At 35.8% G+C, this 15,564-nt stretch overlaps 1 protein-coding gene across 6 annotated transcripts in view; it reads left to right on the plus strand.

The window, feature by feature from the left end:
* Nucleotides 1–15,564, plus strand: part of PPFIBP2 (PPFIA binding protein 2) — a 107,533-nt gene that overhangs the window by 44,944 nt on the left and 47,025 nt on the right. For 4 of the 6 annotated variants that reach the window (XM_032187564.1, XM_032187566.1, XM_032187565.1 and 1 more), the window contains exon 4: nt 12,288–12,380. In XM_032187564.1, coding sequence (XP_032043455.1) covers nt 12,288–12,380 — 93 coding nt within the window. Of the gene's footprint in view, nt 1–4,088; nt 4,901–12,287; nt 12,381–15,564 lie in introns of those variants that run through there. The other 2 variants (XM_032187568.1, XM_032187569.1) reach the window with 2 other exon arrangements.

Genomic DNA, 15,564 nt, shown 5'->3' on the forward strand with positions numbered 1-15,564 from the left:
ATTCAGATTTCACAAAGTTTTAGTAAGTTTACATTTTGCAAATGAGATGCATTGTCATTAATGACAAAGATAGCATTAATGTACTTCACAACAAAAGTATTTCATGCTCTTTTTGGAATAGTATGCTAATAATGGTAGTACAAGTAGTTAACTATACTTATTTAATATATGACTAAACATTTTCAGGTTTCATGATCTTCTAGGAATTAAACCAAATTATAGTTATTTTAGATTTTGCATATATAAAATAGCATACAGTATGATGGCATGTTACTCAGTTGTGTAGGTAGATAAGCATGTGCTTTGTTTTCCTGAATTAATGAAATGCTTAAGAAGAAAATAATTAAGCTGTTATTTGTCTATTGATAATAATAAGGCATAATATAAAATAAATAATATAAATCAATTATTTATTTATATTATTTATTTATAATATAAAATATAAAATAAGGAATAAGAATAAGGAACAGCAAGGGTTTATCTGCAGCTTATTCTGCTTTGGTTTATTAATGATTTTTTCCATTCTGAAATGTAAAGGTCTGGGAAACTTAAATATAGGTTATACTGGAAGAGGCAAAATGTTACCTGGTAATGTTGATGCATGTACAGTTATTTGGTAAATAACCTGCTTCAAATATTTCATGTACTGATTTACTGCAAATTTAATAATTTCAGGAGTGCATTGAAACTTTTCAGGCTGAAAACTAAACTTCAATTATTGTAATTGTTGTGTGGTAAAATTTGATTACTTTTCTATAAATATTTTCTTTATGTTCCAATGTATCCCTTTCTTGACTATAGCAATTTGTTAGGGAGGTAGAGGCCAAGTAGTGTTCACAGTGATTTTACTGTCCTATTATGTAAAAAAATATTTTCTAGTTTTTAGGCCAAAACGTAGTACTCAGGTTTCTTACTATCCACATTCTTCATGCGAAGTTATAGTTATGCTAGAGCTTGGGCTGGAAAAAGTATTTCAGAATATGGCAAAAAATGTTTGCAACTGCCAAGAATGTGCAAATGTCTGTGGGTGAACTAATAAACAGCAACTTCATCAAGGTATCGGTAATGCTGTCTTTATGCAAGCCAAGGAAAGACAGCTAGTTATTACTTGAGCAATAACCAGAAAAGATAAGTGATGTCATACAGCACACAGATGGGAATGACTCCAAAGATGTCTGCACCTGTTTGAAGTATTACATTTTTTTTTCCTTCTCCCTTCTCCTCCAAATACGCAACAGTAATGGCTTGGAAATAATGGCCATCTAATTATGATTTATTTATTTTTCTAAAATACAGATTTTAATCCAATTTAAACCATTTGTATTGAGTGCATTTTATGCTGGCAGAGGAATATTTATTCATGTGTCTAAAATTATTCCTGGCCTTTCCTGGGATGGTGTGTTGTTGTTGTTGTGTTTTTTTGTTGTTGTTGTTGTTAGTTTGCTTTCTTTTGTTGTGGTGTTTTATTGGTATTTATATGGTATTTCATTGTGTTTTTTTAATTATCACAAGTAAAGCAAATATGTTCATATACAAAATGCAGTAGTTTGTTGCTTGCTTTTTTTTTTTTTTTTTTTTTTTTTTTTTTGAAACATTCTCATCTTCCTCTTGCCCTTAGGCATTATCAATTCATCATGATTAAGACTCTTAAGACTCAGGAAGTGCCTCATCTAGATTTCTGAAGCCATTCCTCACCACGTAAAAAGGATTTCCAGGATTCCTTGGAAATCCTTGAAAAAGGATTGCCTTTTTCACAAAGGGTCTGAATTTCTTTTCACATGTACTCTTGTGCAGGTTTATTTTCATTATTTTTTTTCTGTCTGTTTTCACTCTCAAGTTCTCACATTTTTTTTTGCAGTATGAGTATAACAGGTGTACGAATTAGTATTTTGAGGAATTTTTTCCTGGACAAAATCTGGTCCTAATCCCTTTGTTTCCAAGGCAGTTCAAATACTAGGATTGTGAAGAGCCCAGAGTGATGGATAAAGGAAAAGCTTAATGTTAATTCCTGGGAGTGAGTAGCTAGATCATTCTCTCTCCTTGGGGTGTCATATGAGCATGGTGGTATTGGGGGATATTGGTGATACTGGGGGGATTATTTTTTATTTTTTTTTTATTTTGGTTTGGCTTCAGTTCTCCATTGAATTAGTGCTCAGTGAAGAACTATGTATAAACATCGATTTCCTTCTCGCACTTTTTTTTTTTTTTTTTTTTTTAAACACAGCAGTAACCCAATGAAGCAATCCTCACATTGCAACATATTTTCCGTATTTTCACACTGCCCAGAAGAGGAAAAAAAATTGTTTTTCCAGAGAAATGGGAAAATATTCTAAGTGAATCTGAGGCAATCGATTTGCATTCAGTTGGTGCCTAAAACTTTACCAGGCCAAAGCTCAAGCAGAACATAAAGTTCAGCATGCAGGTGACAGGCTAAAAGTGAACACGTGGAACACGTGACTGTCTGGAATGTGTGTTGTCAACATTCATAGCTGATAAGATGCAGAAAATTCAAACACGTTTACCTTTTAATCAGGAAGAATGACTGTAACAAAATCAAGTGCCTTTGCATGAAATCCAGGACAAATGACAAGGCAAAAAGAAGGTATGTTTGTCACTTAAAATGCTTTTAATAGGAGAAATTGATGTTCACCTAATTGCTGATGCTACACTGAGGCACCAAAAAGTGGAATAATACAATTTTCTTTTAGTTTTTATTTCTTTAATTAAAAACAAAATCATTTAAAGGTGTTGTATGTTGGAACATTTTAAGGGAGTACGTTCCTCCCCTTCCTTAAATAAACCTGAAATAAATCTTACAGCCTCTGTTTTGAAATGGATGAAATAAGGAATTTGAGACTCTGGCGGTGGTGCTGTGGGATATGCAGAGATCTGAGATAGTTTGATGTGTTTGCTATTCTCTGTAATCAGGTAACTAGTTTTCTAGAAGGGGAAAAAAAAAAAAATTAATCTGTAGGGAGTTATGTTTTAATTTCAAGAGAACCCCCATTCAGTCTTCAGTTTGTCAGCTATGAGAGACGCTATCACAGATAGAGAATGTACTATATTGAGAGCATCTTAACCATTTTTAATTTTTTTTTTTAATGCAAAACAGACAATATACTAAGGCTTTTGGCAGGTGACATGAACTATTTAAGAAAGAGCTTATCTCGTCAATATTAATATAGTATAAAAACTTCTACAACCAATGTAGAATAAGTACGTTCTATGTACAGAGCAACCCGAGTTTTCTGCAGATGTTGTCTTGTGGCATGCTTCTCTTTTGGAAACATATTTCTTTAACCTTCTTGTGTTTACTGGTGATTTTAGTTATATTAGCACTTTTAGAAGTCCTGTAGTGGTATTTTTTTGAAGTCTTTTCATATTTTTCCTGTCATATGACTTCATGTGTTTATTACCATATGCTACTTAAAGAAGGCTGGTAGTCTAGGTTTATATCTATCCCTGCTTGTGACTTCGAAGATCCTGCAAAGATATGCATCAGGTAAAAAGGATCATGAATGGCTGAAATAGTAAAACCCCACATAACTTGTAGCAACTTCCACACTTTGGAGAGTGGATATATAGGTAAGTGTGACAGATCCTTTTAATAACTGTTTTTCAGGGCATTATACATTTTCGGACTTTGAGTTCTTTGCATATAGCGTTAGAATGATGGGCAGCTTTGACAATGGCTCTTCCAAATTCTTGTACTTTTTCTTAAACAAGAGAATGTGTTTGGCTGTAGGAACTGAGGAAAATGTGGAGCTAAGTAAATGTTCTGAGATCATCACCAAAATCCTATGGGGACAGCTGCATTTTAGTCTTAATAGGCATTGTCTAATCTGTTGTCTTCATATATGGAACAATCAGATGTACAGTTTAAGACCAAACAAAGTTGGAAACAGGAGTTGATTGGGAAAAAATAGAACATAATCATAACTACTGCGTGGAGGCACTAGAGGACACCGCAGTAACAGGGAGTACTTTTAAACTTCCCTGTTTTGCCAGAGTGTTGCTTTGCATATGCATTTATTATCGTGGTGTTCTCAAGTATGAAACATTGCCATGCTATGAGACTTCAGCTTCAGCTTCAGCAGATAAAAATCTTAGAAGGGTACCGTCATTTTTTGTTAAGATGGAAAACTGCCTTTCTGGCAGTGTTTATGGAATAATTAACTTATCCACAGGATCGTCCTTGAATTCCTTCTCTTTTATAATGTTTTTTGTGAGGACAGGCAAGTAATTCAAAGAGCAGAACTTATTTTTAGTTTTAGTCTGGGCCTTGAAATAAACTAAGAAGTCTGAGTCGTGTTACGATAAACAGGGAGTAAAACAGAGACAGGAAATAGGGGGTCTTTGGTAATGAGTTCCAGCCTCTCTTGAAACAGAAAGCCAGGGAAAGCATTACTTGAAAATAGTTTCTCAGTGACAGCTTAATAATTTTAGCTTAGCTTGTTGTTCAACATTAAACAAGAACAGTTTCTGCAGATTTATACTGTTCTTGAAAGATCTTTTTTAAATATAATTTAGCAAGTTATATTTTTGATGTTTTTAGAGTTACGTTGTTCTCGTTGCTAACTGATCTGCTGTTTAAAAAAAACAGATGTTTGGGGGAGAGTCTGAAGTTTATACAGTTGTGCATTGTATATACATCTGTGAGAAGCATTTGGGATAAGACTGGGACAGAGGCAGTAGATTTAGCTTGAAATGTGAATACACGTTCAAAATTTTAGAAGCTGAGGGGTTGAAAGGGGAAGAAGTCACAGCTATATCCTGTAGAACAAAGCAGTGCGCTTGTTTCCAAAAGTTTCTTTTAACCCTGGGAATGTGACTGCTGAGATGGGCCCAAAGCATGGATGGTGAGATTGATATTTACAAGCACTTCACGTGGCTAAAGAGGGTAAGTGGTTTGCTGTGCTTTGTTTTGTCTTTGTAAATGCATGTTAGCAAAGTTAAGTCAGAATTCCGAGTTTCGCAGAAGGAAATGCATTGGGTGCCTCAGACGTAAAATATTGTAAGTTCCTTTATGAGAAATGAATTGGAGACGCTTCATGCAGGAGGGGGAGGCATGCAGGAGGAGGGCGGGAGGGGGGAGAATCAGCTGTCTTTGTCTTTAAAAGTGAAACTCTAGAATCAAACTTTGAACAAATGGCAATAGATTCTAGTAAGTGCTTATGCTTTCCTGAGATTATAACACAACAAAGTATATCCTACGTGACAGTGTATGGCAAAAAATGAGAATACATTGTTTACAACATTGTAGTTTAAAATTAAGATGTATTTGCACTGGTTCTTCACTTAATTCTTCATTGAGGTAATTGTAAGTGACTTTTTGGGATGCCTTTGTTTTGGATAAAAATGGTGGTACATTTTTCCTGCCCACATTTCTCTTATTAACATATGTTTTTGTTTTTGTTTTTTAAGAAAAGCAGTGCTATTAAAATCCTAATATTGTGATAAACGTGAATGTGGACATGAATTAACTGCGTAATATAATGAGATTGTTTTTGTCTTCCTGTAAAAGAAAAACAAGGTTTATGCATCTGTCTGATCACCTTAGAAAAATCCCTTAATTTTTGTCAGCTTGTAGGTTTTATAGGTTTTAACTATTTATTTCTCAGTTTTTGAAAAATGCATGAGTGGGATGAGAATAGATCTTTCACAATATACTGGTTTTTTGTATGTTTATTTGTTTTTAATTACAATATTGATTTAATTGTATGTCATGTAAGGAGCACATCTCACTATACCTTTAAAAAACTATTTTTAACCTGTGTGTATTTTTAATGGAAATTGTATGCATGATATTTATGTTAGTGCTTCTGTATGGCACTAGTCTAAAAACATAGGAATGCAGATGAGCATGCACTCTTTTTTTGTTTTTACTGAACATGTAAACATAAACTATAGGTAAATACCTGTGTGGAATGTGAATAGGAACTTCAATTTTGGTAGCTTCTTGAATAAATATAAAATATTCATGATATGTCAGTCTTTAATAAAAGCTTGAGAATCTTGAAGTTCAGTTAAATTACAAAACATTTGCATCACATTCTCAAAGCGCTTACATTTCTGGCATGTGGATGGGGAGGGGATTAAATGGGGAATGAGTGGGTGAGTGAAGGAGAGGAGGCAACAGGAAGTACATTTGGTAACATTAGACTGTTAGTTTAACCTGTGCTCTCTACAGTTAAAGCCAGATAACTCTTTAGTGTTTTTTGAGATCACATTAACTTGTTATTTAAATGATATTTTGAGTATGGTATGTCTGTTGCCCCTGCTTCTTGGTTTAATTTCATTTCTAAAATGTAATTTTGCTAAAAAAAAAAAATAAAAAAATGCTATGGTGTGGTATTATCAGACTGTTGCATTCAGTGTGCACTGAGAACTACAAAACAATAAAAAAGTAGTTTCAGTGAAGAATGGCTTTTACTGAAATGCTAACTGTTTTGGGGGTACAAACAACAGAGGGTGTCTTTGGGATGATTTTCAAGTACTGTATTTAGAAAGGATACTCTATTCAAACATAGCACAAACTTCTTCAGAAATTAATAATGCTATTATAATGGTTGCGCTTAATTCCTTTTATGTAAGGCACATAAAGGAGAATATCAATATTGCTTCTTTTTCTTGCAGGCTCTTAAAGGGAGTGAGCACGTGGGGGAATTGCAGAGGAATGAAAAATGATCTTGCATGGTTCCCAGGAGACCTTGAACAGTGTGCTCCCGAATTCTTTTGATAAGTGGTTTAAAAAATAAAATAAAATCTAAGTTACTTATTTAATTTTCATATTCAGGAATCCTAGTGCCATGTCTGGCACTGACTAGGATAGATTTGGGGCCCTGCAATCATAAACTATTGCTCTTTGGCTGCGACTGCAAGTATGAGTACCCTCCAGAGTAACAAATGGCACTTAACAGAGTAGTTGCAACAGACTTCCATAAACCATTGGTGAAGTACACCAAAGCTGGTTCCAATTTCATCATAAGAAGTCACTTCAGAGACCAGGATTGGTTTTGATGTTGCAGTTAGTTGGTTAAGCCACATTTTCCCACATGTATCTGTGCCTTGGACTGGATTAGGACAGCAAACAAACAATTATAAAAAAATCATGAGACCCTGGCAAGGGGAAATGAAGGACACAGATGATATTTTCAGATGCTTAGAACAGAGGATACGGTTTTAAGCAGTACTATTGTAACATAACAACAACAGTAGCATCATGCAACAGCAGCAGGTACAAGGCAATATTTAGGTCAAATTTAAACAGAGCGTTACCACGTTTCATCTCTTTCCATTAGACTTTCTTGATGTTAAAATGACCTGTGAAAAGTGCTGTGCCAAGAATGCTTATAGGTTATGGATAGAGTGGGCACAACAAAGTAAGATCAAATAGAGCCAAACAAGCAAACAAACAAAAATTTTAGTCTCGTCTCAGTTGTATATGAGGCACAGCTCATGCTTTGTTTGCTTTTTTTTTTTTACTTTTTTTTTTTTTTATTTTAACTTTTTTCTGTCTATTGATAGAAAGAAGAATTAATGCTGCCTGCAGGAGTAGTCTTTCTCAAAGAGAGAGAATTTTGTGTTGATAACATCTTGCCTGATATCAAAGACAAAACTCTGCAGTGGGTACAGCTATGCTATACTTTATGGCATATGAAGGTGGCAATTTCAGAACCATTTGGGTGAGCTTATTCTGCCTGGAAAGCTGAATGGTATCTGACACACAGAGTACCACCCTGGTTTCATGCCTTTTGTAGCAGAGTTTGTAACAGCACCAATGTTCAAAGATACCTTGTTAGGGAGGCGCAAAGCCAAGTTAAGGAGGTCACAGGACACGCCAGGGGAGGCGCGTCTCTAAGCAGTCTCTTTCTAGAAGGAGATGGAAAAGTTCTTGTGTATATACAGGGCACTATTACCATTACTTGTGACTGGCTGTCAGTCTGTGGGAAGCATTTGGCAGGTAGCTGATGTCAGATTCTTTTACAGGGCCTAAGCATGAATCTGTTGCCGTTAAACTTCTGTTGCAAGCTAAAGAACCTAAGGCTCTCCCCCCACCTTCCAAATGCTAAATGTGCGTCATCTTCAGCATGAGTTTCTTTGGTTCTCCTAAGGAGCTTGGGTTAAGAGGTTCACATACAATTTCCTCTGTGGTGCTGTTGCTTTATCCTCCTTCCATCTGGCCTTAATTGGAACACGCTATTCTGAATAAAAATGACATAACCCCCATTTTGGTTCATGGGCATATAGGTGTAATCACAAGTTACTGAGTTTCATCACAGAAATAAATGCTAATATTTATGACAAATGATATCACGTGCTCTCCAAGAGCATTATGAAACTGGGCTTTTTGAACTGCAGTAGATGAAGTGTAGCAAAATGGAAAATCTCATGTGTCAGGAAAACTTTGGAAGGGTAAGACTTGTCATTTTGAAAGAGATGCCTTCATATGGAATGGAAATGTGATGACTCTTGTAGCTTGCTTTGGACTTAAATTTTCAAGTGTGTGCAGCTCTGAGCTGATGGCTGACCTGAGACAGATATACATTAGAGCTGTGCTTTTGTTTCTTTTGTTCTGGCTACTGTACATAACCTGTGCTAACAAGAGATGAAGCAGTCAAGCATATGCTGTATTAATTAAGCTTATGATATTAAGGGTGAACCTCATGACTTCTGTAAGGATATCTTCCTTAAGTAACTTAACTGTCTGGAGGAGAAGTTTTAGCAATGGGAAAAGTTATCCTGATAAAAGTATAAATATTTGGTCAAAATTATTTGATTTTAAGGACTGCGTGAATTTACCTAGCTTTGCCTGTACTTAATTGCAGACTATATGCTGCTAGCTCTTTCAGATTGACTGCCATTTTCACTTAATCAACAATGAACAATGACAAGCAGAAAAATCCTGTTGTTGCTTTCATAATTGCCTTCAGATGAAAGGCAGGAATTGCAGATCCAGAAATCATGTTCCAGCCACCTCTCCCTCCTCAAGTATGCTGAGTGAATGTACATACATTCAGATGGGTGTGTATTTCAGGTAGCACTAGGATGCCAAGAGATTAAATTTGTATTATATCCATAGATAGATGCTAAAATAAAATTGTTTACTGTGTGGGCTTCTCACTCACCACTATACAATAGCAAATATTGTGACTCATAACACCAATTCTGCTGACCCAAAACAGTAATCAAAACTTGGGAAGTCTGTATTCTTCTAAATATTGTCAACTCCAGAGAGACTGGAAAAAGTCTATAGTGTACATTTTTCCTGTATTGAAATATAATATCGCAGTCTGTGTGCTGTTAGTAGTTTGCGATAAACTGGCTGGTTGAACTCTGCTGGCCATATTTCTCTTCTCAGCTTCTGAACTGCAACAGAAAACAATATGTCATGGATGTCCCTAATCTTTCCCATTAATGCAAGTACTACAGTTGCCACAGGCATCTGATTCAATTATCAGTGGAACTGAAAGTGATTCATGTGACTCTGAATAAGAAGGGAGGAGGGTTTTGACGTAATCTGTATGCTAAGAGGTGGGTGACTTGTTGAAAAAGCTTACAAATCACCAGTCTAACTGACTGCCAGATTTCTTTTCCCAGCTCCTTCCTCCTCCATAGCCCAGTATGAGATACCTTAGTGATAAATTTCTGTGTAAGTTTGCTGATGAACTTCAGAAGTTGGTGGGTTTTGTTTTAAAATCAGATGTGTTGGAGTTCCTTGGAGATGAAACCTAAGACACAAGGAGAACGTAAATTGGCCTATATTCAATTTTATTAGCTTGCATATGTGCTTGTTGTAAGGGGCTTACTTTTACAGACTATGCAGATTCAAGTTTTGTTTCAGAAACCTCTGAATAGAACATCAGTACATAAACTCTAAACAACAGTTGTTCAGTTCTGGCAACATGCTGCATTCTGAATTGTCTCCTGTTAAAATAACATGCAAGGAAACAAAAATTCCTTGCTTACTGGACTCTGAGCTCCTGTCTGAGAAGGCTGTTGAAAATTAAGCTAGCTAGCTGAGTTGATCAAATATGTCTTCCCTTTCTTGCCATACCCTTTTGTATTTTTGCTAATTATCCTTGTTTTAACATAAAGCTGTTGAATCATACTCTAAAGTCTGATTTTTTTTTATTTTTATTTTTTTTGTATCATATTCTGGAGGGATTTTTAAGCCTTTTTCTCTGAATAGTACTCTGTAATGACTGGATCACATAAGTGATACTTAGACGCTCATATTTTCAGCATATGTTAATATTATGTCCAAATTGAATTAAAGGGAACATATTCAAGAGAGATCTGGATACTAAAGATGAATAAGAAGCTGAAGCTGCTTGCTTTTTTTTTTTTTTTTTTTTTTTTTTTTTTTTTTTTTTTTTTTTTTTTAAGAACTGGCATAAATGGTTTTGAATTATTTGAGGAAATGCTTTGCATTTATATCAGGTGCAATCTGATTATCATTAAACTGTTCTCTATGGAGAGTGTAATATAGGTGCTTTGAGAAATTGCTTTGCAGCTGTCTTAGGCAAAGCATGTATGGTATACACTTGAGTTTTCATCTGCAGCACTACTACCATCCTAACTGTTTCAGCCACCTTTCCTTCTACTTCTTTACTACGTTATCAGAAACTTTTTTTTTTTTTTTGACATCTCTCCCATTGTTTCATTACAAGAAATATAATTAACACATTTAACTTATAAGTTGTGGAGCTCGGGTAATGATTTTTAGTCTTTAAAGCTACATCTTCTGAAGCAACATATTTGTCTGTGGAAAATCTTGTTGATTCAGCCTGCTGGTTCATGTGGTTCCATGAGTCTAGTGTTCATTGTTTGTCATCTCTTACACTAACTCATTGCTGTCTGGTCTTACAACTTCAGTGCTACGGTTCCATATTCAGTTCCTGCTGATACATGTGATACCTAACTATACTCAGTTTCATCTCAGTACTCTTTCACAACTGCAGCGTGCACTCCAACCATCCACAGATGGTCTTGGTTCATATTACATTGTTTTATCTTGTCTTAATGCATGCCACAAAGACTTCCCAAGTCTTAAACAACTGCTGTGTGTCAGTCAGCCCCTTTTTTTAGCAGGCCATTTTCTGTGTACTGTACTTATCTGAGCGGTCTCTGGCTGACCTTTTGCCAGGGTTGGGTTTTTTTGTTTGTTTGTTTTCCACTTCTCCTTGTCCACATGTGTGTGATTCACTAGGTCTTATATGGGTATTGAGTGTTGAACTTCCAACAGAAGATACTTCACAGTCAGTCAGTGCTGCAGACATCACCAGGGGTTATACGTTTGCTAAATGTGAGTGTAGTAAAGTGTCTGTCTTATTTGTGATTTGATGTTAAATTAATTCTTAGTTACTGATTATATAAAATGTTCAGCTGTGATTTGCAGTGATGACAAGTTGCTTATGTTAAAATATATTGGCAGCAATTTAACTCACAGTGTTTGTAAGGGAAGGTGGTTACACAAGTGGTTACAGGCATATCTCTTAAATCTAGCATAAAAAATAGCAGATGACAGCAGTATAAACGGTGCAAACAAAGACTACCTGACTGGGCAGTCTTCATCCTTATCTTTTGTTACTAGGAGAATCTTCTCCTGCCTAGTAGTGTGCTGTTTGCTGTTTGTAGTGTGCTGAACTTGATGTTCTGTGTTCAGAAAAGTGTTTACCTACCATTGTGTGCAAGTGAGAAATATTTGGAAGGCCTGTGGGCTGTCCATTGGGAAAACCATTTAATAATATGGAGGGAAGTTTTATCTCTAATGTAGCTGCCAAGGTTAAAGATTTCTGATCTAAAAGACTTTGATCTTCAAGTGGAATAATAGTCCAAGCAGAATGGCTGATGCTTTGATTGAGGATTTATAGCTGAGGTCAAAGGATTATCTAGATGGACATACAGAAATAAATCTTGGTTACTTATGAGGATTCCTTATTTTCATTATAGTGTTATGTTAACAAGGAATGACCTTTAAAAGCATATAGTTCATGTTTTTGTCTTGTTAAGCTGGAATCTCCCAGTGAAGTGATAAGTTGCTAGCAAATATCAAATCTATTCCTATACAGTTACTGATTGTTGGAAATGAGAAAGTATTCAAAATCCAGCTAAAAACTACACGTGCAAAAGGTTTAATACATACAAAATAAACAGCTTTGTTCTGTACACCTACTTTTTGCATGTATTTTGCATTATAACAACCATGCTGTATCAATTTTATTATCTATTGCTTGAAATTTTAATATTAACTGTAAAAGTTCTTATAGTACTTTTCTCCCCAGTCACAGGTGAATCATCATTCATCTACTAATAATGAAACCTATCAAGAAAGATTGGCACGATTAGAAGGTGATAAAGAGTCTCTCATACTGCAGGTATGTTTTAAAGAGAATATTGTCTATGTACTTGATATTCGTTGAATAAAAGGTGAAATAATAGAGTATATTCTGTGGGGAAAAAAAAAAAGTTAGCAGGTCATGAAATGTAACTGATAGTTAATCAGGAATTATGATTATGATTTTTATAATCCATATGATTAGTCTAATGGTGCAATAACTGGGTGTAGGGGTGGGGAATAGCAGCTATGGTAAGAATGACGATTAAGGAATTTCAGAGTGTTGACGTTTTTGCTGTTACTATTATCATTAATAATTATTATTATTTCTCCAAGATAATAATGTACTGGTAATAGTTTTCATTCTGGGTTTGCCGGATTTTGCCAGTTACTTTCTAGATTCTGCATGACACTGTTTTTAATGAACTGAAAGACTGAAGAATAAGGGAAAAATTATGCTGTCGTGTTTCAAGATAATGTACTCATCCCTTACTTTCTTCTCCATTGAAGTCATTAAACTTCTGTTAGCAAATGTGTATTGCAAAAACGTTATCATTCCACTGAGTGATCTATTTCTATGTTTATGAGAATGGATAGGTTGTAACAGTATGGGAAGCTGTTTAGCATCTTGAGACGAGGGATTCAAAAGCAAGATGATGGACACCATATAGTTTCAGACAGATAGTTTGGTTATTATTGGGATGTGGAAGACTTGCAAGTCTCAGAAATAAAAATGAGAAATAAAAAGTTTTTCGTAAGTCATAAGTGGGTAGAACTAATATTTTCCCTGCGTGTATATTGTATTGAAGTTGCTTTACATCACCAAAAAGCTTAAGGAGTGGGAGGTAAAGTCAAATAAAATCCTGAGTGGAGGAAAAAATAAATAAATAAAATCTGTTTGGAACTTAAATGAAACACACTGTTTGTGTGTTTCAAATTTCCATTTTTTAATAGGAGATTAGAAGTTCGTTGAGACAGCATCACAATTTTAATAAATAAGTAATAAATAATATTATTAAATAATTATTCTAAATATTTATTTATTATTAGTTTATTGATAATATTAATTTACATATTAATGAAACTGTTATTAACTGTAGCATGTTGATTCTATTAGTGAGATTCTATTAATGATAGCACACTGCTTTTCACACAGTATGTTCACTTCTCACACTTGTACAAATGTGCACTCATAGTTGGAGCAACAATTAGAAGAATTTATTAGAAGAAAACCCAGCTGTTCACTCAGAAGCACAGGGCTGTACTGATGCACCTGTGTCTTTGCCCTGAAGGGGTCCTTCATATCATCACATATGTTTATAGTCCCATAATCTTTGTGTATAGAAGGGGCTGTCCTCTTGGATGTGGTTTGAACCATACAGATGGTTGTTGATGATTGTTTTGCACTGGTGGTCTTCTACAGCTTTGGCTGTGTTAGAAATGTGTCAGTTCTTGCAGATTTAATAGGACCACTAGTCTCCAGAAGCACCGGAGGCAACATAGAGGCAACTTCTCAGTATGTACTTTCCCTGTCTCTTCATGTTGCTTTTTAGAAGATATTTCTTCATCCACAGAAATAGGTATTTAGACAATACAGCTAATACAGTAAACTCCTAAAGAAGTGACATGGTTCATGCTTTTATGACGTGGTTCAGAGTCCTGCCTGCAGTTTTCCCGCAAAAGGAATGGATTAAAATCAGATGTAGAAACTTTTTTTTTTTTTTTTTTGCCTTTTACCTACATTGTAACCCCATCGAGAGGTATAGTCAATATATTCTAATGCATTTTCCTATTGCAATGCACGCTATTGAAGTAGAACTCCAAAACCCCCAGTCAAATAACATAGATGAAAGCCTTGGTCAGCAGGTGATCAGCAACAAAAATAAGAAGATGCCAAGATCCAGAGCTGGGGATTGGTCCTGGGCAACCTGCTCTAGATGGCCCTGCTTGAGCAGAGGGGTTGGACAAGATGGCCTCCAGAGGTCATCCTCCTTTCCCACCTCATCCATCCTGTGATTCTGTTAGAACCTCGTTTATACCAGTTCTGCACATTCTGTCTATGCAGTCCAATGTGAGGAATGTAAGCAAACCCCATCTTGAGGTTACGTTGGCCTTAGAGAGTCTGTTGGTGCAAACCCTGCTCTTGAGTGTGACCAATGGCATGAAAGGTGAAAAAGTGATTGGAGACAGAGCACCTCTCTGTGGTGGTTTACAGTCTGTTGTGCCAGTAACTGTGGCCCACAGCTATAATTTGTGGGGAATACAAAGCTGGGAGAGCTCCAGTCTTGCTGAAGAAGAAGTCATACCAAGGCAACTTTACAGGTGCCACTCACACTCTGTTTCTCCCAAGACTAACTCAAACAGGGGACCTTGAAACCTACTTCTGCTGTTCAGTGTGTGGTGGAGACTGGAAATGCTACAGCATCAACAATACTGTTTTAGAGCTCAGTGCCTGTGTATAGGGGCTAATGTACTTACTGTTTAGTTTTTTTGTTTGTTTGTTTTGTTTTGTTTTTCCACAAAGGTCTTTTTCCTAAGGTATTTTAAAATATTATACCACTTGATTTGGGGCTATTTTATCAATATAACTCCCTTATAGATATTTACGGAAGATGTATTCACTAGGGACTGACTCATGTTGATGTTGCACTGCTAAGGCAAGATGGACTTGCCAGTGCAGCATATGCTGAGGTTATACTCTGTGTGCAGCTTACTGATTCCTAGAAGAGTCTGGCAGATGTGATCTTAAATGGAGAGGAAAATATGAGCTCAAAGTAGCTAATGTGCCTCTCAACCTAATAATTGGAATATTCAGCACAGTGCTTCTAAAGCTACTAAACTTTTACTAAACGCCTTTGCAGGTCACATTTAATACACAGAGTTTTCCTTATAAGTTTCAATACTGGTTGGAACTTAACCTGACCCTTTAAGTCAAACTTTTTTACTTGCTCTGAAAACTGTGTCAGACTGAAGAAGGGGCTTTGTTTGTTTTGTTTTGTTTTTTCTTGCTTTCTGATCTCTCAGAACTTCTTGTGCACCATGACATACGTAATGGGAGTGAAACAAAAAAGTTGATAAGCAACAGACTTCCTTGTGGGCAGTTCTTTCCACCCTACCAGCTCACATGTGTCTTAGTGTGCTTCTGGCCAAGAGTGGCAAAATGTTGCGATCTCCTTCCACCCACCCTTTCCTGTCATCTCTCATCCTGTGTTCATCTGTGCTTT

This window comes from Aythya fuligula, chromosome 5, assembly GCF_009819795.1.
Source record: "Aythya fuligula isolate bAytFul2 chromosome 5, bAytFul2.pri, whole genome shotgun sequence".
NCBI classification, from domain to species: Eukaryota; Metazoa; Chordata; class Aves; order Anseriformes; family Anatidae; genus Aythya; species Aythya fuligula.